The sequence below is a fragment of the Boleophthalmus pectinirostris genome, unplaced genomic scaffold (genome assembly GCF_026225935.1).
Source record: "Boleophthalmus pectinirostris isolate CB_2022bp ecotype Guang Dong unplaced genomic scaffold, ASM2622593v1 HiC_scaffold_16, whole genome shotgun sequence".
Lineage (NCBI taxonomy): Eukaryota > Metazoa > Chordata > Actinopteri > Gobiiformes > Gobiidae > Boleophthalmus > Boleophthalmus pectinirostris.
In genome coordinates, this window is record NW_026571095.1 from 8,852,112 (window position 1) to 8,878,941 (window position 26,830).

Sequence of the window (26,830 nt, forward strand, 5' to 3'; positions counted from 1 at the left end):
CGAAAAAAAGAAAACACAGCTCTTGCAGTGTGACCCACATATCAAATTTGGTGACAATCGGTCCATAAATGGAGGAATTATTGCTGGTGGACAGACACACACACACACACAGAGACACACACACACACAGAGACACACACACACACACAGACACACACACACACACACAGACACACACACACACACACACACACACACAGAGACACACACACACACAGACACACACACACACACACAGAGACACACACACACACACACACACAGAGACACACAGGGTGAACAGGGTGAAAACAAAACCTGGTCAATCCTTTGGGGACCAGGTAATTAGTCATAAATGAAAGCATAACAAACATACAACACAAGCTTTTAGAACTTGTCATGTTTTTTACACTACAATATAATGCAACTCAGTGTAAAAGTATTCCGAGTATTCGTAATACAATATTTTGATTCAACCATGTAACAGAATGTTACAAAATACATTTTAAACTGGATATTCAGGAGTCTGTAACTAAATACGTTTATCATTGGTATAGGCTATAGCAGTGTTTCCCAAACTTATTTTCTGGGGACCCATATTAGAAGTCACAAACCTTTGCAACCCAAGTGAATAGACATTATTTGTAAATCACAAAATAAAGGTGGAGTTATTGAACATTAATGGGGATATTTTATTGTTGACTGAGTGATCGTGTCTCTCTGAACAATTAGTATTACTCAAGTTGAAAAACTGTTACCGAACCAGCAATAAAAGGATCCATAAGTCGCCTATGTGGACATTAATTGTAGCCTTTTTCTTTTCAACATTCATTTGAACCAGCAATATTGGAACAAAATAGTCAATAAAATAACAAAACGATTAGAAATGATACAAAACATGTCTTCAGATTTGAACATTTGTAATGAGATAGGTGGGCCTGTCTGCGTTTTTGTGGCGTGTTCCAGTCCAGGGTGCAGGAGGAGAATGCAACACACAAATCACGCACATATCAGTCAACCCAAAAAAAATCTGAGTCCTGACCCAGTCTTTGAGAAACAATGTGCTATAGCAAACGTCAGAGTGAATCCATATTATATCATCTTTTCACTTTCAAATAATTTAAACGGGTTGAGAGGAAATGTGATTAGTGACAATTAATGAGCGACACTATTAAAACTTACTGGTTATGTTGGCATGGTTGCAATGATCAATCTGTCCGCTAGATGTCAGCAGGGCTCAGGCCTCGGAGCGCAAACTGAGCACAGCAGTCCTGCGGATGAAAAGTGAACAAGGATCACTTCAACTCGGAAATCAATTAAACCTCACACCCGTACAGATTTTATAGTGTTGGCTTTCAGGGAATTTTAAGTCTGTAACAAAAAATAAATGAATTGATAACGTTCAACTTAAAATACGTTTTACTGCTTAGAGGCCTAAATGTAAATGAAGCGGTTTTCTCTTTGTCACATTTTTATCTTTGTTAAATCATTATTCTTTTTCATTCTTTTTTTTTTTTCAAACCCCAAAACACTTCCATTTGACATTTAGGCTTTCACTGGAGCATCGATTTAGTCTTTCACTCTACCATTATAAAGTCCGCTCAGATAAATCAATTCATCAAACTCTTAGAATATATATTTTTTCATTTAACTCAGTTTTATGTTTTGCGTTGTTTTTGGCCCTCAATTATTTCCAAACCCGTTTCCTCCTCTCCTCTTCTTTGACACGGATCAGCATCCACTTGTCCTTGAGACTAGGACACTTAGACTATAGATCCAAGACTTCCTAACACTTTGAATCGTGAATTAAAAAAAAGATTACTGCTTTTTATTTGAAATATCCAGTTTGTTGGAAAGGTCCGTTTTCGTGCGTAAAAGTTTTATCGGTGATCGGTTTAAATTACTTTTTTTTTAGTAGCCCAGTGAACACAACATAAAATAAAAATGCTTGGATACTAATGGAATGTAGACAATTTGTTAGATAACCCCTAAACGTTGTTAATTGGTGAGGCCGTATACTTTATTGTGGACTAATCCGTGCGTAAGGAAGGACGTCTAAACTCCTCATTTGACACCGCTGCTAAACGGGCTCAGATAAAGGAGCTCGGGGCTAAATAATGCTTCGAAGCAATTCACACATATTTATTTGTGCATTTTAGAAGCTTCAAGCCGGGGAGTGAAATCCGGACAGGTTGTTATAGCTACGCAGTCCGCAGGGGTTCTGATGCCTATTTAAAAGGCCCTGGGACCCTCCCTCTCTCGTCTTTACACTACATTATATATCACACTCACTCACGGCATGCTAAATACGCCTCGCTTTTCTCAATGAGCACTAAAACGCAACGTGGAATCGGGCTTCAAAGCGTCAGAGAGCGCAAGGCAACGTATCATCAGAATTCCCCCTTTGGCAACGCGCACTGATTGGGTCCTTAGCGCAGCCAGAAGAGGCTTTTAACTTTTTAATATTTGCCTCCCCCGAGATCTCGCGACACATTAGTTGCTCTGTCAGTGGCCGTGTGCAAGTGTGCGCGAAGGTTAAGGAGTAATTAGAAGCTACATCCACTTCGCTCCCAAAAAACCCGCGCGTAAAGCTCCGTAGACGCATGTGGAGAGACGTTTAAAGCGCAAGAGATGTTGTTCCGCGAAACTTTAAGGATGATATTCTTTGGATGTTTCCTGGTGCTCTGTGGGCTCACGCATGTCATGGCAAGTTATCCCATCTGGTGGTAAGTTTTTATTTTTACATTGAAGTGAACTGTTTGTTGACATTGTCAGAGGATTCGAGCTGCCTTTTTGACTTTCTGACAGGGAAGAATTTGCACGTATAGCCCACGCAAAAGGTGGAGGGGCTGGTTTAACTTAAGAAAGAAGAGGCTAAATGTTTTGTTTATCTATTGACAAATCAGTGCGCACCTGAGCCTCTGCAGACATCCGAGGCACCGCTCTTGACTCTGAATGTATCAAATGAACTGCGGAGACTTTTATTTTGTTTGGTCATTTTTGGTAAAGTGGTGCAGGTGCAGTTTGTGTGCACACGTGGGCAAAATTTCAAAACTTTAAAAAGTATCTGATAAATATGAGAAGTCAATCAAAAATTAAAATAAATGTAAAAGCAAACAAACAAACAGAAACTGAATGAATAAATAAATAAATGTTGGGTTTGTGTAGCCTATTTCAGCTCAGATAAATCAGTTTTAAGACTCTAAAAATATTGCCATTTATGTATTTATTAAACACTTGGCATCATTAGGAATAAATTCTTATTTTTGTTTATTTTAACTGGGGGATGCCCTGATATAAAGGCCTCTGCTTTGGCTGAGATTGGTATCATAGTTATGGGTGTTTAATGTGAAATGAAATCAATTCCAGGACACGCTAGATTGCCAAATGATGTTTATCTTTTTATCGGCGTAGACTATCCTTTAAAGTTTCATAATTCATTATAATGGAGCTTTATTGAAGGACAGCTCTGACTGATGGAAAAGGACCAAAACCTGCTCAGACTTGGGGAGCTTACATACTCCAGGCAGGGGAAGGCCCACTCACTCAGTCTGCTCATTACTGAAGCTACTGATCAGTTCACCAAATCAAACGGTGCCACAGGCCTTTACCAGCTTTGAAGTCAATCCATAATTTGAAATATCTTAGTCACTGTTTTAGGTAAATACTCGTGGATGCGCCTCTTAAACGGTGACAAACGTTTTAAGAGCATCCTGGATTCTGACTCGTCTGTGACTCATTTCAAAATTACAAAACATGCAAAATAAACACCAACAAAGACCACTGATTTACTTTATGATTCATTTACCAGATTCATTTGGATTTAGAGCATTACTACAATTTAATATTATTTTGTGACCTCAGCTATAATCTGGTGAATTTGCAGTCAGGTTGTATCATGTCCGTCCATTATCATGCACTAATAAATATATAAAATAAAGTAGCAGTATTTCAAACGTGATCTGATGAGAAAAAAAATCTTGTTCCGCAACCATCACTTAACTTCATATTTGGGTGTGGTGTACAACCAGTGTTTAAAATTGTTGTGTACTATTATCCATTATGTTATTTATGTATTTTATAATGACAGCAGTCACGATTAATTGGTCTTGCTTGCATAAATTTAATTACGTTGGTCAGGAAACAATATCAAAATCATTCTCTGTGCATGACTATGAGTATTATTTTGAAGATTACTCACTTACAATTAACAGTGGTTGTGTAAAATGCGTATGCTGGTTGAGGTTTTAATATGAAGTAATATTAGTATACTTAATATACTTATATCCTTAAGAGTTTTCATTGAATTCAGTAATTATAGAAAAGAAAAAACAGACTTAGATCTCATCTTTCTTTTTTTGTTTTTTAGCTCTTGTCTTCAATTTTTGTCTTTGGATCCAGCACACATCTCAGCTTTTATCAGACGTGCATGTCTGTTTTTAATAAAACTGAATTTAATAATGTAATTCAATAATTAATCTACTTTGTCTCAATATCAGAGCATCCAAAATTTCCTCTTTTGATCAAATACATGCAGGCGATACCACTTTACGGTACACTTGTCTGGTGGAGGGTCCGTCAAATGCTTATCTCCATGGCGTATTGCAATAAATAATCTTAAGAATCTCCATTAAGACTTGCAAACCAAATTAAAAGTTAGATTTGTGGAGAGGCAACCCTGCTCACAATAAGAATGGATGTTCCTTAAGATATTTTTGAGCAATAAATAACACCTGTAGTTGAATAAATGCAACACCGTTTGGACAATTTAAACCAAAGCATTTACATCTCCTTGGGACAGACCCTCTCCAGAAAAGTATAGTGCACCTTTAATGTTATCCATACTCGCTTGTCTCTTATTCACAGACATCGAAACGTATTTAGTCTCCTTCAAAATATTCGCTGTTTTGAAGGAGGCTGAAATGTTGGCGCGTTTGGCTATTCAGACGCGGGCCCTGTGCTTAAATGGTCCCCAATGCTAATTCTGATGAGGAACTAATTACACGCTCAGCTGGAAGGAAATCCTCTCCACACAGACTCTTTGGACTGAGGCAATGGGAAGAAGTGGCCCTCTCATGTGAGCCAAAGGACAGCCTCACAGCCCGCCATGCATTCACATACCGTTGAATTGAGTGGAATTTTATTTGACTAAACAAGTGCAATTAAAGGTGCACTGTGTAACTTTTATGCTAGAGGGCCCACCAGTTGCTTGTCACCGTGGAGATGTTATTGCTTTAACTAGAGTGTTTCAAAGTATGTCCATAGAAATAAGCAGGAGATGCCACCAGAGCAGTTGACAGGTGAGATCTGTGGAGAGGTAACCCTGCTCACAGTAATTTATGTTTTTAATAAAGGTTTCCCACTGAATAAATGCATCTTATATAAAGTTTAATAGCAAATTGTGCAACATTACACGCAAAGCAATAACCATGGTAGCAGAACCCCAACCTGAAAAGTTACGCAGTGCACCTTAGTGGATGAGGAAAATTAGCTGCAGTAGTTTTGTCGACATGATGTTAACAGATAGATGTTTTGTTGTTACATTTAAAACACTGAAGTTATAAGGAAGACTCCAGAGAAGATACATATATGTACGTTAAAGTTCTATTATGTAACTTCTAGCCAAAATATTGACTATTAGTGTGCAAAAATATTGAAATATCGATATATCATTTAATGTGATGATACAGTATCGATATTGTAAGCTGCTCTATCGATATATCGCCAAGAGTGGTTTTAGTGTTCTTTACTAAATTATGTTGTTACAGCGCAACAGTTTTTTTTTAGCCAGGCTGGTGCCACCTAGTGCCTCTGCTCAATTTCATTTCTTTCTAGCGACTAGTTCAAGAATCAGAATAAACTAGATCTTTGCAAGAACCCCGGAAGTTGTAGACCGTGCACTGGCCAATCAGAGAAGAACTTTGAAGCCATGACGTCAAACTCAAGTGCCTGTTTGGATCCCTTTTGTGCTACAGAACGACAGTAAACAAACAAATCGGTCAAGATTGATGTAGACGAAGCTGTACATTCTGTTGTGTTGGCAACAATTCTGGAGATCGAAGACTGGAACAAAGAGAATGTTTGGTGAATTTTACGAAGGGGAAAGACGTTATTGCCATTCTTCCTATGGGATTTGGCGCATTACATACATCATGACCAAATAGCAGCAATTGGTTAAATAAAAAAAGTACCCATTTACCACCAAGCGAACAAATCCTAATCCTGCGAGGTCAGACGGTTTCCACGAAGTGAAACCGGCTGATGAATCAGGCTACAGTTTTGTTGCTTGTTCAGAGGAAGGAAACTTTCAACGCATTTGACATTTTCACTGTTTTAATGATTAAAATGTTTGTGTTTCGTATTCACTTTGCACAATAAGTGGTTTAACAAAGACTTTTAGTATCACAGCCATGATTTAGCCACTATTTTTATTGAACCGTATCGAAACAAATTGAAATATATCGCATTGAATCATATCGAATCGAGAAGTCGTATCGTGGCCTATGTATCAAGATATGCATCGTATCGGCAACTTCTGAATGATACCCAGCCCTACTGACTACAAAAACACTGAAAAAACTTGTATTCTTACTGTGAGCGGCCTTGCATTTCCACAAACCTGACTCAAACGTGGCCTCCTCCTGCTTGTCTCCATGGAAACCGTGTTGCATATTGAATAAATTGTACCTGTGAAGTATGATTTGAACTGTTATTCCCACGTTGTCATGCTGGTGTTACGCAGTGTTGTTTTAATGTGTGCACATTTTCTGGTTTCATTTATTTATTTGGAGTTGAAATTGGATGTTTAAAGGTGTATTGTGCAACTTTTCGGGTGGAGGGTCCATCACTTGCTTGTCTCCACGGAAATGTTATTGCTCTATATATGCTATGATATTAAACGCGTCTATGTGGCATTTATTCATTGCGGGTGTTTCTTCAAAAATACAGTTTTTCCTCTCTGTGAACAGGATTGCTGCTCCACAGATCTGACCTGTAATGTAGCCTGTGGTTGTTTCCGTTGAGATAGATAGAAAAAGAGTTACACAGTGCACCTTTAAATCTGAGGCGCACAATAACAAAAAAAAAAAAAAAACTGGGTCAAATACTAACCAACTGTCTTGTCTGTAATGTAAACTATGACTGGCACAAGGAAATAGGCCCTTTCTCTTCTGTCATCACAAATACCTGTCTTCGCTGATTCTGTGTGGTTTAGCGCCGCATTAGCATAGATTATAAAAGCCAGAGCTAACAGTAGCATATCGTACGGCTGACGTCACAGTGCGCCACACGTATTTTTGTATCATAGCAACTCATCCCAAGTCAAATAATCTGATACCTTGACGGATTTCCCAGAGTGCATCTTCATTGTTTGGTTTTAAGAGTTCTGGTATGGGATCAAACGTTATCGTGTGATTTCAGAGAATTTTGTGGAATTGTTCGGTCGGTGTTTGCGGCGTTTACTTTTGAAAATTCTAATCGACATCTGTTGATATACGAGGGAAATTATCTTCAACAATTAAGCCAGTGAAATACTTTTGCGCTGTTAGTAACTGTAATGAGCTGCAATCACAATTTGGCAGTGGACTCAATGGAAACTCCAGTAGTGAAAATGCGCAGGCTTGTACCAATGCCATGTTCAAGTAGGCAGCAAACCTAGATTGGATTTTTGGATGTTTGAGATAATGTCGCCTTGGGGGTTGGAAGAAGTAACACTAGTCATGATGGTACAGGTACTGCTTAGTTGGAAATATCGTTATACTGTGACGTTGCTTAATTTCACGTTATAGAGTTTTCAAAGGTATCGAAAATCAGATACTAAGCAATACTAAAACTAGTATTGAAAGTACGGAAAGTGCTCATTTGTGCAAGTATTGCTTGCAGTAGTAGTAGTAGGAGCAGCAGCAGTAGCAGTAGTAGTAATAGTAACAGTAGTAGGAGAAGTAGCAGTAGCAATAGTAGTAGCTGTAGCAGTAGCAGCAGTAGTAGCAGTAGGATTAGCAGTAGCAGCAGCAGCAGCAGTAGTAGTAGTAGTAGTAGTAGTAGTAGCAGTAGTAGCAGCAGTAGAAGTAGCAGTAGTAGTATTAGCAACAGCTAGTAGTAGTAGCAGTAGTAGTAGTAGCAGTAGTAGTAGTCGCAGTAGTAGTAGTAGCAGTAGTGGTAGTAGCAATAGTAGTAGTAGCAGTAGAAGTAGTAACAGCAGCGGTAGCAGTAGTAGTAGCAGTAGCAATAGTAATAGCTGTAGTAGTAGTAGCAGCAGTAGGAGTAGTAGTAGTAGCAGCAGTAGCAGTGGTAGTAGTAGTAGTAATGGTAGTAGCAGTATAAGCAGAAGTATTAGCAGTAGCAGCAGTAGCAGTAGTAGTAGTAGTAGTAGTAGAGGAAGCAGTATAAGTAGTAGCAGCAGCAGCAGTAGCTGTAGGAGTAGCAGTAGCAGTAGTAGCTGTAGTAGCAGTAGCAGGAACAGGAACAGTAGTAGTAGTAGTAGTAGTAGTAGTAGCAGTAGAAGTAGCAGTAGTAGTAGCAGTAAAAAAATCACAACAGGTTTGCGTTTAAGTTTTATCAAAACAAGTATAAGATTTCATGGTAACATAAAAAAAAAGTTCTATTACTTAGTGTTGAGTAGTCCAAGTATCGAGTTTGAGATTTGAAAATAATGGCAATACTATTACACAAATAAATACAAATACAATATCAAAATCATATTTTTCTGACTTCTATGGTCAACAAAAAGGCAATATGCATGAGGTGTTCTTGTGTATATTCGCATCAGTTTATTTAGAGCCTCTGCTGCCTGCTCTAAAAAACAAAGGTGTTATTACAATTGTGCTGAATGGGACTGTGCTCAATAATCATAGATGGATAAGAGCGTGTATCAAATCAATGACAATCCACCCAAAGAAAATCCTTCGAAATGCTGACTTTATTTATTTATTTTAAGGTTTTTGTTGTTGTTTTTGCTGTTTTTGCCCGGACAAAACAGAAATACACTGTGCGATTCATTGCTTTTCATTTTTATTGATCAAATATTTAGTTTTAAATGCTTAATCGCTATGGCAACATCATTCTGAAGCCCACAGACAGAACAAAGTGGAAACCAGCATTTGCGGTAGTAGCTGTAACATGAAAAATAATGGATAAACAGTTTACCGTTCGGCACCAATTAACCTGCAATTGAACTTCCTTCCTCCTCTTCTTGCTTCAGCGGTCACGTGATGTTGGACTTTTGTGGGACAGGTTCACGTCTGCCCATCTCGGTCCGACCTGCCGTGACACAACCCCCCCCCTCCCTCCCCCCTCCTCCCCCCCGCCCCTTTGGTCCACCCCACCTCTGAAGATAAATACCTGGAGGTGAAAGCTTGCCGCGCATTCCTTCTCCCAAACATACTCTCTTGATGTCAAAGTCGGCTCCAAGGCCCCGGGGCCCACCAAAGTAAAGTGGTAATTCTGAGGTACCCTGCATGGGCTTGCTGAAATATGCATTAAAAACCTACGCTGGATACACTTAGGATGAGATGAGGGGAAGGTTCGTGCCCACAATAACATGATGGGATTTTAATATCGATAATCATTTTGTATTTAAAGGTGCACTGCATGACTTTTCCGATGCTTGTCTCCATGGAGATGTTGGGGCTTAGCCTGGAATACTCCACAGTATGGATTTTGATAAGAATACATTTTTACACAGGCGTTTTTATTGGTCAGAAATACCTTAAAGATGAACTTGTGTAACTTTTTTTCTATGTTCCACAGTTTAACATTAAACAGATCTACGTCACATTTATTCAAATACAGGTGGTTTTATTCCTCCAAAATACGTAGAAAAACAGACTCTGGAATGATCAAGGCAAAGATGTATTGTGTAACTTTTCTGGTGGAGGATCCATCAAATATAATGTTTTTTGGGTTTTTTTCTATGGAGATGTTATTGCTTTGTTTGAAATGTTTCACAGTATGACATTAAACTTTTCTATCTTCATGGAAACCAAACTAGACCAAGTTACAGGTCTGATCTGCGGAGAGGTGACCCCGCTCACAGTGAGATCGCCTGTTTTTCTATAGGTGTTTTAAGCCACCTGTGTACTGAAGAGCCGTGACAACTCCATAGAGACAAATAGGTGACCCCCCAGACCCCCAACCAAAAAAATCTTTGAACTAAGGTCGCTATGTCTTCCAAAGAGACACTCGCTCAGTGCCCTGTCCTTCCTTACAACGGATATGTTCATGCAATCACTCTAAAATCGTAAATCATCTTGTGCAGAATGTGCCCTGCAATTTGGTTACACAAGAAAAGCAGGAGCCATTAGTCAGCTGCATTGAGACACGGTGACGCACAATGCTCCAAATGATACGAGGAGGGAAGATAAAAGGCCATTGACTTTTAAAGAATAACAAATTATAACTTTAAAGTGTACATCTGTCTAGCACCTATTCAGGCTCGCATTAGGAACTCACGTGTGGGTGAATACGTCGGCGTACTAAGGTTTGACTCCATCGGGCCGCATTTTTTTAACCTTGAGTCCATCTTTGTGCTACTTTCACCTCACATACAAAGGGTGAAGAGTGATGTAAGTGAAGTGCGTCAATAATAATCAATGGGCAAAGAATGGCTTAATGAGTATATGTTTGTAATGGCAACACTATTTAATGTTTGAAATAGAATGATGAATGATGAATCACTTTTTGTGTCAGAGTGGTTAGCTCTGACTAATTGAAGGAAGTTGTTATGGTGCGTTTTTCATGTTGCATGTTTCTGATTTCACCCATTAATCTTCAAAATGCACAGTAGACTAATCCTCCAAATACAGGAACGTTACATAAGTAAATTTTACATAATTTTTTCCGTTAGACATTCTGAAAAATCTAAATATTAAGAGTTCATAGGCAGCACAGAGGCTAATCATCCATAACGCAGTTGTTTTGAGTGTAAAAAGCACATTTCAAACTCAAGATTCTGCTAAATGTTTTAATAACTTGGCGTTTAATAAAATTTCAGAAAGAGATTTTAGATAGAATTATAGTTATAATGATGAATGAGATGATTAGCCCTGAGCAAGTTTTCAAACTTTTGTTTATTTAATTTTTTTCAGAAAGCCTATGTAGAAAAATAAATGAGAAATTTTCTTCTGAAACCAAGGTATGGGCAGTCACTGTCAAGCTCCATAGTCCTAACCATGCTCAGATCTAGAAAAGGTTCCAAGAGCATTTTTTCTGAGAGAAGAATGGACCAAATACTGAAGGCAAATGTCTCTGACTGCTAGTACATAACATCTTGTATCTTACTGCAGATTTACAATCAGACTATGTGGCTATGTCTGATCTCATACTGACAAAAATGCCATTATCAGTCATATTTAAGTTCCACTATGTCCATTTTCTGATGGAGAGCCCATCACCTGCTTCTCTCATAATAATGTTATTGTGTTGCCTAGAATGTTCTACAGCGGTCTTTCCCAAACTTATTTTCAGGGGACCCATATTTTAAAAGTCACAAACCTTTGTGACTCTAGTCAATAGACATTATTCATAAATCACAAAATAAAGATTAGTGAGGATATTTTATTGTTGACTGAGTGATCATGTCTCTGAACAATTAGTATTACTCAAGTTTTAAACAATGAAAACAGTCATTGAAGCAGCAATCAAAGGATCCATCCATAAGTCGCCTATTTGGACAGTAAATGTAGCCCATTTCTTTTTCTTTTCAACTTTCAATATAACCAGCAATACTGGAACAAAATAGTCAATAAAATAATTACTAAAAGATTAGAAATTATACAAAACTTGTCAGCATTTCAACATTTCTAATGAGATAGGTGGGCCTGGGATAGGTGGGCCTGGGATAGGTGTTTTTGTAGTGCGTTCCATTCCGGGTGCAGGAGAAAAGCACAAAATGCATATCAGGTGACCCAAAAAAAAAAAATCTCTTGTGACCCACTTGAGGGTCGTGACCCAGTCTTTGGGAAACAATGTTCTATTGTATGGTATTAACTCATCTATCTTTCATTGATTCGAGGTGTTTTTATTGGCAGAAAATGGTTTGATGGGGCTTTATAGCATTCAGTGGAACATTCCAGACAAAACAACGTCTTCATAGACAATAGAAGGCTTCAAAACCTCCACCAGAAAAGTTACATAGTGGAACTTTAAGAAAAAATTAAAGCAATTTGTATCCAAAAAACACTGTCAGTCATTCCGGAAGATTGCATCCACGTGTTAGAAGAACCTTTTCTGTCCAAGGGCAAAATGGTGCCTTCAACACTAGACAGACGAGCAACGAATGTCAAAAAAATCAGACCTGAGGCGCAAGTTTTCACCTCCTTCAGTTTCCAGTAAACACTTGTAAAAATATGTTCCCCTGCTAATGGTAGCTCTAAACTTTCATACAATCCTCAAACCTGCAGCGCGCCTAAAGAGCTGGAGGCCATGGATTGACAAGGACCAACCGGAGGTCAGCTCGCAACAGCGGAGCCCCTGTTTAAAGACGGACAACGCAGACATAACGCAGACGATGAATCCTATTTCCTCTCAAGTCCTTCCCAACTTGCCGACACTTGCTTTTGCGTGCGCCGAGTTCATGATTAACTCCAAACGGTCTGATCTTGTAGAAATCGTCAACCGGTGAATTCTGCTAAAAAAAACCTGCGTCACGTCTTTCTACAGAACGGTTCAATTAGCAGGTCAGCTGGTGTCTTACGCACGCCTTGACGCAAATCATTAAAATGTAATAATTGCGGTATTCAAGGTCAGTGTGCGTGAATGGTTTGGCTGAAGGGTCAAACGTCTGAGGAGCAGGAAAGCCTCGGGCCAGTGTCAGAGCCCAGGTAATCTTGTTGTGATCAGCAATTAGCCGCTGCACAACACTGAATGGGTCAATACACAGAGGAAAGGTTAGCAGCGACTAAGAGGGTGCACACCTGTTCAACTCAGGTAAACAGATTTCGCAATTGATTAGAGCTGTTTCAATGGATGTTGAAGTGGAATTACAACAAAAAATAAACATAAACCATTTACTGTACTAATATGCACTTGAGGATTTTTTTTTTGCGTTATTTAGAGACTCTTGTGGCTCACAGTTTTCCAAAATCAGTTAGCAGTGGCAATTCCTCCACATATTAGATTTATCTTTTCTGAATTTCCTTTGTAATACTGGAATTTCCCCACTGAAGAAAGGTTCTCTTATCTAACATATTTTGATTTTTACATCAGATGCCATTCCCGGTGTTTTTCATCTGGGTTTGGCAAAGCACTGTAAAACACAACTTTACCTAACAAAAATGAACAGGCCGTATCATCACTCAAATAAATGTACAATTTACAGTTTTTGGTCTTGGTCTTTGGTCTCAAGCTTTGTCAGTTCATACTTAAATTATAATCCATTACATTAACAACAATAAAGCCATTTCTGATTCATGTTATAATGTTTCCTCATCAAAAAGTTGGAGTTGTGTTTTGTTTCATTCACACATGTTTAACTCACAAATTCTGCATATTAATAGAAAACACTCTCTTCCACCTTGTGATGTTATATGACAATACAGGACTACTGTATTTTTAAACTATGTAACTTTAACAAGAATCTTTTGGATGATTCTTCTCTTGAATTGCCTGTCTCTACTGAACAAAAGGTAAACAGTAGCTGTTAACTTCGAAACTACTGCGTCATTACATCATAAGGTGGGACAGAGCATTTAGAGCTTTGAAGATGTAGACAGACTAATAATAAAGGATTACACAAACATGTGTGAATGAAACAAAACACAACTTCAGGTATGTTTTGGAGGAGGTAACAATATTATAGCACAGCTTAAAGCTCATAAGAGTCAATTTGGTGTAATGTATATGAGCTTTAAACTGTTGCCATCACATTGTTCTTCTGTGAAAACCACCCACAGACAAATGACGTCTTAATTGAGCAGTGAGCCAAGATAACTACACCACTGCCAGAGATCGCAATCAGCTATCAGGGGGATGGGTCACATGATCGCCACCAATACTCTGTAATCAACAAAGTGAGTTGTGAGGTAGCCAAGAAGCTACTTTGTACCTTCTCCACATAGCTGCTACGCCAACGATAATAAAAACTAGCAATTCAGTTAACTCATGACACAACCAAGTGGGCCTAATATTATTTTCGGTAACACTTAATTAATAGGCGCGTGTCAGGTCACAAGTTCACTGGTTTAGAGCTGATATTATCCTTTAATAAAAAGCTCAGAGCAGCGTCCAAGTCGACCCACTAATAAATATGAGGCTGACATCTCAATGACATGTGCCATTTATAATTACTGTGTTTCAAAACTTGTGCATGCAGTGGTACAATGTCAGCGCATACCGGCAATCTTAATCGAGAACGCTGAGAAAGCAATAAAAGGAGCTAGACACACAGATGTAATCAGAAGACCAAGTTTGCACATGTTGGGGAGAAGAAAGGGCTTTGGCGTGTGCGCTGTGGCTAATACAGTGAGCAGTTTCAATGCGGGGTTTTAGGAACTCTCATTAGCCTAAGCTGACGGCATGTTGGGGTGTATGGACAGTTAATAACAAGGTGTAGCTTTGCAGTTGTCAGCTTAAAGTCTATGGAGACCTCTGGATGGAGTGTGGACTTTCATCTCCACCAAACACGGGTTGCTCCTGAAGTGGCAGGCTGCAATTTCGATCGGCACAAAGGCCAGGTGAGGGGATCAGGCGGTTACAGCTAATAGTCATGTGATACCGCCAATAAACAAACAACGCAGACGTCAAATTACACAGAGGAGGGAGATGATGGTGTTCATCTGCACGTTCAAAGGCACTGCTAATTTGGTTCTAGAATATTCAACAATACAGCTGCAGTATACTTAGACTTAGGCTTAGACTTAGACAAACTTTATTGATCCACAAGGGAAATTACTTGGACACAGTAGCTCGCACAGCACATTATAAACATAAAGAAAAAATACTGTAATACCGACTATGAGGCACACTTAAAATCCTTTAAATTTTTCAAAAATCGACGGTGCACTTTATAATCCTGTAAAATATGTATTAATTCTGGTTGTACTTACTGACCTCGAACCAATTTTATGTAGTACACAGTGCTCAAAAATCTGTCAAAATGTTTTAGTACGGCTTTGGTAAGCTATGAAGCTGCACTACTTGATGGATTTTCAGAGCATTGAGGCTACCGTAGTCAGGAGCCTTGTGGAGTAAATAGCAAGTATAGTTCTGTGTCAACTCAAAGGCACACTGCCGCCGTCGCCTTGTCGTAGAAAGAACTCATATATTCCACTGAGTCATGTTCTTTAGCCCGACAGAAGATGACCGCAACAGGGCACAAGGAGCAAGCTGTTTTTTCAGCGCTTATAGTTTATACAAATGAGCCATGTGGTTTTAAGTTTCGTTTTGTAAAACGTAAACAAATGTGCACAAAGCTGCATTAAACACATTATTACTCAATGTATATTTGAGTCCTCCTCGTAGGAAATTTAAAAAACAAACTTAAATTATCCACCCACATGCCTGGGCTAAGGAATCTCAAGTGTCTTCCATTTGTTTCGCTTAATGCGCCTTATAATCCGGTGCACCTTATAGTCCAAAAAATACGGTACATACAATTATACATTATACAAATAATAACTGAGAATGGAAGTAGCAAATTGAACATTTTTAGGGTTCTCATATATACAATTGTATATGGAATTTTGTCTAAAAGTCTACGTACGGGTAGAGCACAAACTTCCTCACATTTAAATAAGCATAATAATACATCAGTTGTAAATATTGTCTTTTTGAGCTCAGGTTGCCTTTTGCCTTATCTCTGAAATCCCCCGCAGGCTTGTTCAGGGTTTGTGGACCAGATTGCTAATTGTTTTCATATAAATCTCAGACCTACCACAGAAAGACTCATACGCAACATTTTCATTTGCACGCACACTTTATAAAAGAAACCGCAAATCAGTCAAATTACAGACAGGACAAATTGTGATATTGTGACTATTTCTATGTATCATTGCATTGTGCAACTGTACTTGTCTTATCTTAATGTGAGTCAAGAGGGTATAATGAAATAATAGTCTGTGATGTGGTTGCAGGCTAATTACATTTGTCTCAGTTCAAAGTTTGGTTCATAATTTTATAATTAATTAAAACAAATTCATACACAAATACAAAATAATGCATTTCAAGTTTTTATCAACCATAATAAATGATTGACAGTGGTGCAGGGTGCGTTTGCCCATAGACCAGAAGGTATCTAGATGTAAAAATTTTAAAACCTCAAGAAGAAGAAAGAATATATCAATAACTATGGTGATAAAAATCAAATCATGATCTCATTTTGGTATTTCGGCGATATTGTCAGATCGTAATTCAGACGCTTTGCCCCACCCACTCCTCTGATTGGTCAACTCTGAGTGAGGGACAGGTAGAATTAACCAATCACAGTGAAGTATGAACTCTCAGAACAAGAAAATGACCTTATTTACCACAAGACATAATAAGTCTAACTGAATCGTGATTGAATTGGAATTGTGATCTGGCTTAAAGAAAATCATATTTTAAAGGTGCATTGTGTAACTTTTCCGGTGGCGGGTCTGTCAAATGCTCCATGGAGATGTTATTGCATTGTCGGAAATGTTTCACAGTTTGGCTTTGAATCTTTCTATCGTCACCGAGACTAAACCAGGCTAAGTCACTGGTCAGATCTCTGCCTGTTTTTCTTGGTATTTTTGAGCAATAAAGCCACCTGTAATTGAATAAATATCAGTTAGATCTGTTTAGTGTCATACTGTGGAACATTTAAAGCAGAGTAATGACATATCCATAGAAAAGAGAAGGTGATGGACCCTCAACCTGAGAAGTTTAGGTTTTTGTCATATCGCCTATGCCTAATTCTCATAAAAGTTTGAAGTTAACCATTTCTGTTCTCTTGTTTCTCGCAGGTCACTAGCAGTGGGTCACCAGTACTCGTCTCTGGGCACCCAACCCATCCTGTGTGGCAGTATCCCCGGCCTAGTGCCCAAACAGCTTCGCTTCTGCCGGAACTACGTGGAGATCATGCCCAGTGTGGCGGAGGGCGTGAAGATCGGGATCCAGGAGTGTCAGCACCAGTTCAGAGGCCGAAGATGGAACTGCACCACGGTTAGCAACAACCTGGCCATCTTTGGACCCGTGCTGGACAAGGGTAAGGAGGATGGATGGGAATTACCATTAATAAACAGTTAATTATTCTTAATGATTGTTCTCAAGGCCTCTAAAGGAGTTTTGGAATGGTAGCTTTTCAACAACACCACAAGCTTCCCACTATCCCCCAGTATTGCAATACAAATACTATGAAACAAATATGGACTAAAACCAGAAACTGTATATAAAAATAAGCATAGTGACACGCAAGTTCCAAATAGGAAGTGAGCATGGGCGATTTCTCTATAAGTGCTGCTGTCAGGCTCTTCAATTTGGTCTTAAAATGTTTGTTCATATTACCCAGCTGTACGTGAGCCTGGTGTTACTGTTTCGTTATTTTGTCCATAAATCAATTCCTATTCCTAATATGAAACTCAGCTCCAACTTTGCCCCTGTAACTGCCAGCCTCGGTGACTTTCATTTAAGTGGAACCGAACACTCCCTTAGTCCACTTCTTTATACAGTCTATGACTAATACTGTAAATACAGTAAATATCTATGAAAAATGATATGTGGGTTTTGTTTTAGTTTTTTTTTTTGTTTTTTAATCAAGCCATATATTAAAAAAAAATAATAAAAATACTACAGCAATACAAAAAGTTGGAATTCCAGCAGTCCACTTTTTTCAGTAATTAATCAAGTTCAACTATGTAACTTTTCTGGTGATGGGCCTTCGTCTCAGGGTCAACCCTATGTTCCCTCAGCCGTATGTTTCCTCAACCCTATATTTCCTGAGTCCTATGTTTCCTTAGCCCTATGTTCCCTCAGCCCTATGTTCCCTCAGTCCTATGTTCCCTCAGCCCTATGTTTCCTTATTTCTAAGATTTTTCTTATTTCTTAGATTTTTCTCAAAATTAAACTCTAAGTCAAGTCAGTTTTATTTGTATACCACATTTAAATGGAAAATTCAGAGTCATTTCAACCTAGGATCCTTTGCATATCATTTTTCATAGATATTTACTATACAGTATTAGTCATAGATTGTATAAAAGAAGTGGACTAAGGGAGTGTTTGGCTCCACTCAAATGAAACTCACCGAGGCTGGCACTTACAAGGGGCAAATTTGGGGCTGAGTTCCATATTAGGAAGACGAATTGATTTATGGACAAAATAATGAAACAGTAACACCAGGATCACGTAGAGTTGGGTAATACGAACATTTTACGACCAAAATGAAGAGCCTGACAGCAGCACTTACAGAGAGACGTTTTATTTTTTTCCAATACAACATCAGTTGGAGCCGGAAATGTGTTCATGCTCACTTCCTATTTTGAAAATGGCAGCTTGTGTGTCACTAAAAGACTGCATAACTGCTGCTGGTTTATAGGTTGAGTGTAGTTGACTACCAAATTTGGAGAAATGGGAAAAAAATCTGATGCAAATCGATGATAAAGGAAATTAACATAGAGCATAATTTAAGAAAGAAAAAAATAAGACCTTAGAGGGAATATAGGCACGCTCCTCTTGTCTCCATTGGGATGTTATTGTTTGGCATGGATCAATCCGCAGTATGGCATTAAACCTGACACAAATGGAGTGAATTTTCATTATATTTAATAACAGGTATACCTTGAAAAACACATATTCTTACTGTGAGTGGGTTCACCTCTTCACAAATCCGACCTGAAAAGCCAAAAATCAATTACGTCCAAATGTCAAAAACAATTCCACTTGTAATATTTGATCTGAATATATTTGTTCTGCTCCGTCTCCATAATAAATAAATCTGTTTAATGCGTCACTGTGGAAGACTCAGCCAAAGCAATAACATCTCCATGGAGACAAGCACAAGAAGAAAGCTGCATGCTGCCCCTTTAATCACCTTACATAAATACACAAAGCCATAGAACATCTTTAAATTCTTGCCCCTAACTGCCTTCATATAACTACTGAAAAATGCGTGTGTCCATTAACATAACACAATATTCCCAATGTCTCATATTTGCATTTGAAAAGCTGCTCTCCCCGCGAGCATCATTCATTTTGCTCATTCAAATCCTTGTTTAAATAGACTTTGGGTTGAGCTAGCGCAGAGCAGTGAAATAATGTACACAATTAAGAGCAGAGAGGGAGTCGAGTCTTGTCCGAGTTTTCTTTACAAGGGAATCCCCAGTATGTTCATCGACTACAGACATTACGGAGCAGCCCCTTTTTCCCATTCAGTTTGAAGATGATGTATGAGGACGTACACTACAAAAACTCAAATCCAGCCAAGTTAAAGGGGTAACTTTTCTGGTGGAGTCTCTGCCACATGGAGATTATTTTTGCTTTGTCTGGAATGTTTCACAATGGCAATAAACCTTTCTGTCATCATGAAGACCAAACCAAGATAAGTTACAGGTCAGATCTGTGGAGTGGTGACCCCGCTCACTGTAACAGTTTTTCCAGGTATTTTTGAGTTATAAAACTACCTGTGTTGAATAAATGTGAAGTAGATCTGTTTAATATCTTACTGTGGAACATTCCAGAGCACTGACATTTCCATAATAACAAGAAGGTGACGGACCTACTACCGAAAAGTTACATAGTGTATCTTTAAGCTTACTTGAATTAAGCAATCAATTGAAGAAAGAAAGTTTTAAGAAAGTTGTATCGTGATTTGAGGACATTTCAATTGACAAGTTAAATTCTCTAGCGCCACCTAGTCCCTCTTCTCAATTTCATTTCTCTCCAGCGACTAGGTCAGGAAACGGGATACACTAGACGGTTTGCAAGAACCCCGAAGTACGAGTCCGGGCACTAGCCAATCAGCGAAGAGCCATACATTCTGTGTTGGCAACGATTCCTGAGATCGAGGATTTAAATCTGGAACAAGAGAATGTTTGGTGAATTTTATCAAGGGGAAAGACGTTATTGCCCTTCTTCCTACTGGATTTGGGAAAAGTTTAAGATTGGTTAAATTTTAAAAAAAGTATTTGTCTAATGTCGAGCGAACAAATTCTAAGGCTGCGAGGTCAGACAGTTTCCACAAAGTGAAACCTGCATCAGACTAAAAATGATCTACCAATAGAACAAGACTTTTTGTAAAAATATTTAAAATAACTCTTAAATTATGAAAACGCATCTTGCTACACTTAGATAAGAAAAACAACTCTTCACACTTAAAATAAACAAACTCTAATGTTGCCTCAATTAAGAAAAACACACTTGTTCCATTCATAGATCATTTAACTTGTCAAGTCGAACCTCCTCAAATAAAGTCAAATGTTGTTCATTTACGTCAGTTTCATTTACCTAGATGTTGTTTTTTGCAGTGTAGCTTCGTGGTACTTTCGTGGTACAGTAATCACAGGCTGAACAGAAATCCCCAGTGTACAATGCACAATCGACCAAAGACAGAAATCTAGGAGCACATAATACTTTAATATCATAACACAAGCACGTTTTCGAGTTTTACAGTGAGAACAGGAGGGTAGTTTGTGTGCTTGCAAGTGTCTTATTTACTCTACCTTATGTAGCTATTCTAAACTAAGGATTTCCTGTAAGTGGCTTTAATACACTGACCCTTAAATCAATACAGGCAGACAGTACAATACAGTATTATTGAGCAGGAGACATGGTAAATTGTAGATTACCAGTAACATAAAGCTAAATTAAACTGGCAATAGAAAGAGACAATAGAAAATTAAGATAGTATATGAATTTATTTTATCCAGCATTTTTCAACCTTCAAACAAAATCACACAAGTAGAAAAAAAAACATAGTCTACACTGTGTTCTGTTTCTTTAAATCTCACAATGGTGATAGTTTTGCTTTTGTTTTTTGGTGCTGTTTGCTCAGGAAACTCCAAAAGATTATCCTAGATAATACGTTTCCCAAATATTCCTTGGACCGTTTTGTACTTCTACTTGAGTCATATTATTTTAAAGTAACATTACTCTTATTTGAATAGAAGTTTTGGTTTCTTTACTGACCAATTCATTAAATCTAAACGGGAATCTGTTAACTCAGAGTTTAATTTTTTTTCACGGCACAATAAGACCTCAGGGTACACTAGTGTTCCTTGTAACAGCTGAGTTATTTTATCCTTGTATTAGATGGCTTTTCATTAATTGATTAGTCTAATTAAAAGTGACTAGGTTGTTCTGTTGTTACTATCTTGAGACCATAAATCACAAAACACATTTGGGTGGTGTATTTAGTTTCCCTGTGCCAGTGCAGTGAGTGCCCCAGCCTCGTCCGTGTACGCAGGGGGCCGGAGGTTAGGCGGGCCAATTGCTTTTAATAAACTCAGTTCGTTGAGGTGCTTTAAACTCAAGTAGGTGGCTAACGATAGGGGTTCTCACTTTAAAGCCCCATTGTGGTGCAAAATGCCAGCACATCCCTAAATCGCGGGTTAGTGAGGGGAAAGGGGAGGCCTCTACTGGGCTTTAGTAAATCATTTTGATTGGATTAAGGTCACTCAGGCCCTTAATAATGTGAGAGGTCGAAGTAGCTGGATTAAGTGCCTTTGTCCCGGCCTGCGCACAAGTGACTGAGGGCTCATGGGTCTTTGATAGGGCTTAGTCCCAGAGGTTCCCATTTCATTGGATTTGATTGATGCCAGGGGTTTGTCCGTGCTACTGCGCTATTGTCCTCACTGGTGTCTGTTTGTCTGAGCCCTGTGTAGGATTCTTCCTGTCTTTTTAGGCTGGGGCAAAAGGATGAGAAAGCAGCTTTATTGACTTAGAGGCTTAGTGCACTAGATAGCCTTTTACTGACTGGGACCTCTACACTTCATCAGTTTGGTTTGTTTGCAGATACACAATGGCAGATGGTGGGTATGAGTTCAAAATAGTCCAAATCTATCAATTTCAAAAAGGTAATGAATGTGACAGACATTAGATTAGACATATTAGACACACTTTATTGATCCACAAGGGAAATTATTTGGACACAGTAGCTAATACATCACATTATAATAACATCATCATCATCATCATCAGTCAATGCTTACTATCAATGTTGTTTGGGATTATGTTTGTTGTCATTGCTAGATATTTATTGCCAAAAGCAAAATGTCTTCCCTCTCTAAGGATTAAGTTTTAAAATCATGCCAGCTTAGCCTATGTATATATGAACAACAATAGACCTAAACAAAATGAACATGACATGTTTATTTAAGAACATGCAGTAGTTTACTTCAAGATGCTTAAGGTATGAATCCAACTGAAAGTATGTAACTATGTCTAACAATGCTGTGAGTATAAACTCGTTCTTAAGAACCTGACTTGGCAAAACTATGTAGTAATGTTTACGTACATGGAGCTCCCCTGTAAAGTGCCTCTCACCTGTGCAGTGCTCGGCTCACATGTTCTACCTGTACTCTCTCCACACCCCAACACTGGCCCTGCCTTTAGGCTACGTCTGCGTCAGCACTCATTAATTTACATTAACCAAAGTGTCAAAACATGCACCGCTGGAATCTGCCTGTGATGAAAGGCAATAGAAAGCTGTGCAGGTGTTCTCGACCCACGAGCCAATCCCGACGCGGCCTCAGCATTTAAGGTATTTACTGAAGAGCGAGCGCTATATGGCTATAATCAGAGCCCACTTTATGAGTCATATGAGAGAAGAAGTGAGGGGAGCCTGGCCCAGCCAAAGGAGACGGTCACACTTTTACAGGTGTTACCTGCACACAGGTACAGGCCTGCAGGTCCCTACACAAACCATTACATTCAAATGAATCGAATGCTGAAGGAAGCCCCAGTGACCTCATGTGTGGGGCCAGGCCAAGCCCATTCAGTTTGGACTAGTTTATATGGCCTCTGGGAAGTGCTGCCATAAATCATTACAGTCAGGATTTCATATTTTCTACATCTTCAAGTATGGCAGCTTTAACACAGAGGATAAAAGAAGGTTTTACTTAAATAATATCGATCAAGACCATTTTGGATCCAAAAAAGTTATTTAATGCAGTCTTACTTTTTACTTGCACATTCTACAAAATGCACAGGTCAAATAGTAATAATGGTTTTAGTATTTCCTCTGCCTTAAGTCGAAGTAGTGGTGGCACTCTCAGAAGTAAATGTAGTAGTAATAATTGTACCTGCAGTTTTTTTTAATTTTGTTTACTGTCTATGAACTTTGTTATACCTTCCAAGCAGAACCTCTCACGTTCCCTTTAGTTGTTTTACATGAGCAGGACACATATCGCGACATAACTTCGGACACTAACAAGCCAAAGGTCACGGACTGTAGGCTACGACCTGCGACCGGCGGATGAGAAAGTGTAACTGGGGAGGATGATCTGGCCGCCCTGTATAAGCCCTTGAGGAGACGCATGGGTGTCCGTACTGGGGGGAGGCTATCATTAACTGCGGCCTGAGAGAAAGAAGGTCTGTGGTAAATGTGCTTGATGGGGGGACCTTAGCCCTGCTCCCCACTGGGCGCTGCTCCGAGCACAATATCTTCGCAACCATGAGATTAAGCGTAAGAAAAAGTGCTCTTCCCCATTCACACGCCCTTTAGATTGTTTTATTAAACCGTTTGAATAGGGATTTCCCCCCGTCTGCAGACAAGCGCAGTCCGGCTAGCGCATAGTTCTGTGTTGCTATGACTTAACTTGGTCCCCACTAATCACCAACCAGGGCAAATTTCATATAAAATATCTGGGGCCATTGTGAGGCTAACGCAGCGTGACAGTGGCAGCACAATAGGGGATTGAGCCCCCCAGCAGGTCGTAGGGACCACTTTAGGCTGATAGGGTCTGGCAGAGTTTAGCCCCGTCGTAGGAAAAGTGTCTGGAAAGCTCATAAAAGGGTCATAAAAGCGAGAAAAGATGTGCAGCTAATCCTGCGGCTGGTGTTCGGAGGTGAAGTAAGTCCTCTCTCTGCTGTTAGCATTATTAGCATTATTAGCATTATTAGCATGCCATGGCCCCGCAGCTTTTCACAAACGCAGCGGGACGTACGTGGAGCTCGGTAATTTGTTGGAATTTGTGCTATAGGGAGAGTTGTTTGTCAAAAGTTAATATTCAGACTTCAGCTGTTTACTACTTCTAAACTGGTTTTGCTGCTAATTTTAAAGGACATACTATATACATTTGTCTTTATTACCTTGCCAAATCGAATTATAAGTCTCTTTGCTTAAATTGGTTATTTTAATGTCTTTCTTTGTGATTTTATGTCTTTCTTATTCTGTAAATTGCTTTTAATGACTTGAAAACTTGCCTTGCCATGGTGCAGCAATAGCTAAAAACACAGGGAACTACGTAGACCATGATCCTTTGCAAATAACTGTTATTAAGCACTTTTAAATTTGAATTCTTCATGTCATAACAGTACCAAAGGCTTTTCAAGGCTTTTCCAAGTCTAAAAAATCTGCACAATATCCTAAGCCTTCACAAAATATCGCAATAAATATCGAACCGTGAGATGTATATTGTGAAAATATCGTATCAAGGAATTTTTATATCGTTACATCCCGAATTTCAATTGGTTCATGCATGTCTGAGTAATTCATTCAGTGTCTTGAAGGTGGAAAAGCGCTGTATAAAAATGTCACCATTTACCATTCAAGACTTGAGTGCTCAGAAAATGTCTGTTTTCAACTACCCCCTATCTCCACCCACTCCTCTGTTCTTATTTGTGATTATTAGTCGGGATGTAACATAACCGAAATATCGTGATATCCTCTTGTCAAAAGCCTCACAGGAATATCGTAGGTCATCGCAATATATTGAATTACAAGTTTATTTGCTGAAATTCATTATGGTGCAGCAACAACTAAAAATCAGGAGAACTACATAGACCGTGATCCTTTGCTCTGTTTCAATCCAATCTACATGATGATCCAATAACTGTTATTAAATACCTTTGAATCTTAATTATTACCTCCGCCAAGGAGGTTATGTTTTTGCCGGCGTTTGTCTGTTTGTTTGTTTGTTTGTTTGTCTGTTAGCAACATAACTCAAAAAGTTATGGACCGATTTTGATGAAATTTTCAGGATTTGTTGGAAATGTGAAAAGGAAGAACTGATTTCATTTTGGGGTTGATCCGGAAGAAATCCTGGATTCTGGATCACTTTGAAATTTTAGTTAACATTGTGGTAAATGGGGCCAAAAATTTTGTTTCTCAATATCTCGATTAATTATTGACCAAACCCCATGAAATTTGACTCAGGGATGGACAATCGGATCCTCTTTCATATTCCAAATTGAAACATACGAGACAAATATTTATGGAAAACACAATTAATATGAGGTGGACTGTAGTCCTTGGCGGAGGTCTGCGCTCTCTGAGTGCTTTTCTAGTTTAGATTATGATACAAAAGTAGCATGTTCATTATTTCCACAAATTTTCCACAAAATTTCTTAATAAAATATTGTATATTATATCAAAATATATACCATGAAAATATCGTATCAAGAGATTTGGATATCGTTACATCCCTAATTTTTAGAAAGTATTCAAACTCAGACATATTATATAACATATAGTTTTGTTTTATTGGTTATTCAGTATAGATTGAAAAAGCTAATAATAGAAATAACTCTTTAAGGAACTGAATATTGAAGGATCATTGTTATAATGGTTAAAATAAAAGTATATTTTACAAAATATGTCTCCTTTAAATAACAGACAGAGGCAGATAAGCTTTGCCAATATTTCTGAGTCAATATGTTGGGAAATTTTTGATTATTATCCTCACATTATGTCATTTAAATTTACCACAAACTCACCCACAAAGCAGTGTAGTCATGTTTTGTGCACTTATCTCTTTATTAAAGTGTTAATATAAATGTCTGTGTGTATTTTTTAAGCAGCAGACTGACAAAAACAAGATATCGGCCTATGGCGGAGAGAAAGGACGAATATCAGCCCAATATTGAGTCTTCTTGCAGTAGGAACAAACGTCTGAAGCACTCAGATTTGCACTATAACAACAAAGCCAGAAATACTTGGATATACAAAATAAACAAAATATCTTCAAAAATACCTCAGAGAACATCTCCACTCCTTTGAAACATAAACAGATGAGGCATAGTTTGACTGCTGGTAACCCTGTCTTGCTTACAGGGCCTGGGTGGTGGAAGATGGCAGCAGACCTTTTCTCTTGCATCATTGTTTCTAATGCCCTTTTGTCTGTGAACTGGTTGGAACCTGCTGTAAGGGAGGAGCTCATACCCTCAGCTTTATGCTCACTGCTTTTTACCCCTCCTGTGTTGTTCTTGTTCGCAGATATAAATATAGACAGGCTCTCAGCGTGTTTACATAGGCATCTATTTTAAGCCAAGTCGTAACGTAAGCACCAGCCTTTGAGGAGTTTGATGCAGCTGAACATATAGATTGCATTCACGGTGGAGAATTTGATGTCAGAATTTCAGTTAGTAAGGTTTTATAACTAAGGGTGAGGCTTTTTTTTTTTTTTTTTTCAAAGAAATATCCAAACCACAACACCCTTTGATTGCTTTTCAAGTCCACAAATATGCTACATTAACCTTGTGGCTTGCAGCCCCATCAATTACTGATTGTAATATGTTTAGTTTAATCTCAAAGGGCTTAATTGGAGAGATAACCATTACAATAGATGCTGTTGAATTTTATGACATCCCACATAATAAAAACACTCAGCTTTTATGAGACTTTAATCATGTTATAATAGTGTTCCTGCAGCATTATGTTAGTCAGAGAGTTGCGTTTCAGTTGATTGATGCATGTTTGAGTAATCCTGTGTTGTCCTGGATTGGCTTGAGTGCTCAGAAAATGTCA

The 26,830-nt window shown here is 38.6% G+C and overlaps 1 protein-coding gene across 1 annotated transcript in view; it reads left to right on the forward strand.

Moving 5' to 3' along the window:
• The first annotated feature begins 2,619 nt into the window (after nucleotides 1-2,619).
• wnt3a (wingless-type MMTV integration site family, member 3A) overlaps nucleotides 2,620-26,830 on the forward strand; it is a 29,084-nt gene continuing 4,873 nt past the window's right edge. The window contains exons 1-2 of the mRNA XM_020924250.2: nucleotides 2,620-2,705; nucleotides 16,896-17,137. Coding sequence (XP_020779909.2) covers nucleotides 2,635-2,705; nucleotides 16,896-17,137 — 313 coding nt within the window. The 5' untranslated portion in view covers nucleotides 2,620-2,634. The remainder of the gene's footprint in view (nucleotides 2,706-16,895; nucleotides 17,138-26,830) is intronic.